Consider the following 834-nt stretch of genomic DNA (forward strand, 5'->3'; position numbering starts at 1 on the left):
AAAAAAAAAAGGAATATAGTATGGCTAAGACTAGGCTCTGCTGCCAGTCAGGTAAGCACGCACCATCAGAGTACGCTTCTGGAGAGGCGGAATGCAATGGGGAAGAGTTCAGGTTCAGTTAAAATTAGTCTTCTGTAAATGCTTATTGGGAATTTCTATAGCGCTGACTTGGAGAGGCCAGGACCCACCAACAATTCCTGCTTGGATAGCTACGCCCATGACAACTGCTAGATCGGGATCTACAGAGGTGTTAGGTTCCTTTCCAAAGAAATCCTGAATAACTCTGCGTATTTGAGGAATCCGCGTGGAGCCTCCAACTAACACAATTTCATCCACTTCTGCTTTGTGTAGGTGGCCTTCCTTCAACACCTGTTCGATGGGCACAAGAATCTTCTCAAAAAGGTCCTCATTTAGCATCTCAAATAGCTTCCTAGATATTTCTGTTTCAAACACAACTTTGACAAAGTTGTTCTCTACTTTTGAAGCGTCTCCAAGATTTTTCAGATCTCCCGCATTTTGTGAAGGCTCGCCTTTTAACACAGTGTTTGATTTTGCCTTACTTTCTGGAAGTTCTTTTGTAAGCTTCCTTTCTGGCACAGTCAACACCACCCTTAGCGTAGCTGCCTCACGAACAGTCAAATTCAATTTAACTGCTTCTACAGCCTGTCTGAGGCGATGTATTTCTTCTTTTCTCGTTGGCAGAGAACCGTAAGTTTGATGGAGCTGATCATACAAATACAGCATCAACCTCTGATTAAAATCCTGTCCTCCAAGTTTGTTGTTACCTGAAACACCAGAATAGAAGGCATCAGACACAAAACCTTCAAACCTTCA

At 42.9% G+C, this 834-nt stretch overlaps 1 protein-coding gene across 1 annotated transcript; it reads right to left on the bottom strand.

Moving 5' to 3' along the window:
* Positions 1 to 6: 6 nt before the first annotated feature.
* LOC104121731 (heat shock 70 kDa protein 13-like) lies at positions 7 to 831 on the bottom strand (the record flags this gene model as incomplete). The annotated part of the gene is made up of 1 exon (XM_035902765.1): positions 7 to 831. A coding segment is annotated over one exon (717 nt), but the record flags the coding sequence as incomplete, so codon positions are not given.
* Between the last annotated feature and the right edge of the window lie 3 nt (positions 832 to 834).

The sequence above is a fragment of the Egretta garzetta genome, unplaced genomic scaffold, assembly GCF_000687185.1.
Source record: "Egretta garzetta isolate BGI_Z169 unplaced genomic scaffold, ASM68718v1 C8443993, whole genome shotgun sequence".
Classification (NCBI taxonomy): Eukaryota; Metazoa; Chordata; class Aves; order Pelecaniformes; family Ardeidae; genus Egretta; species Egretta garzetta.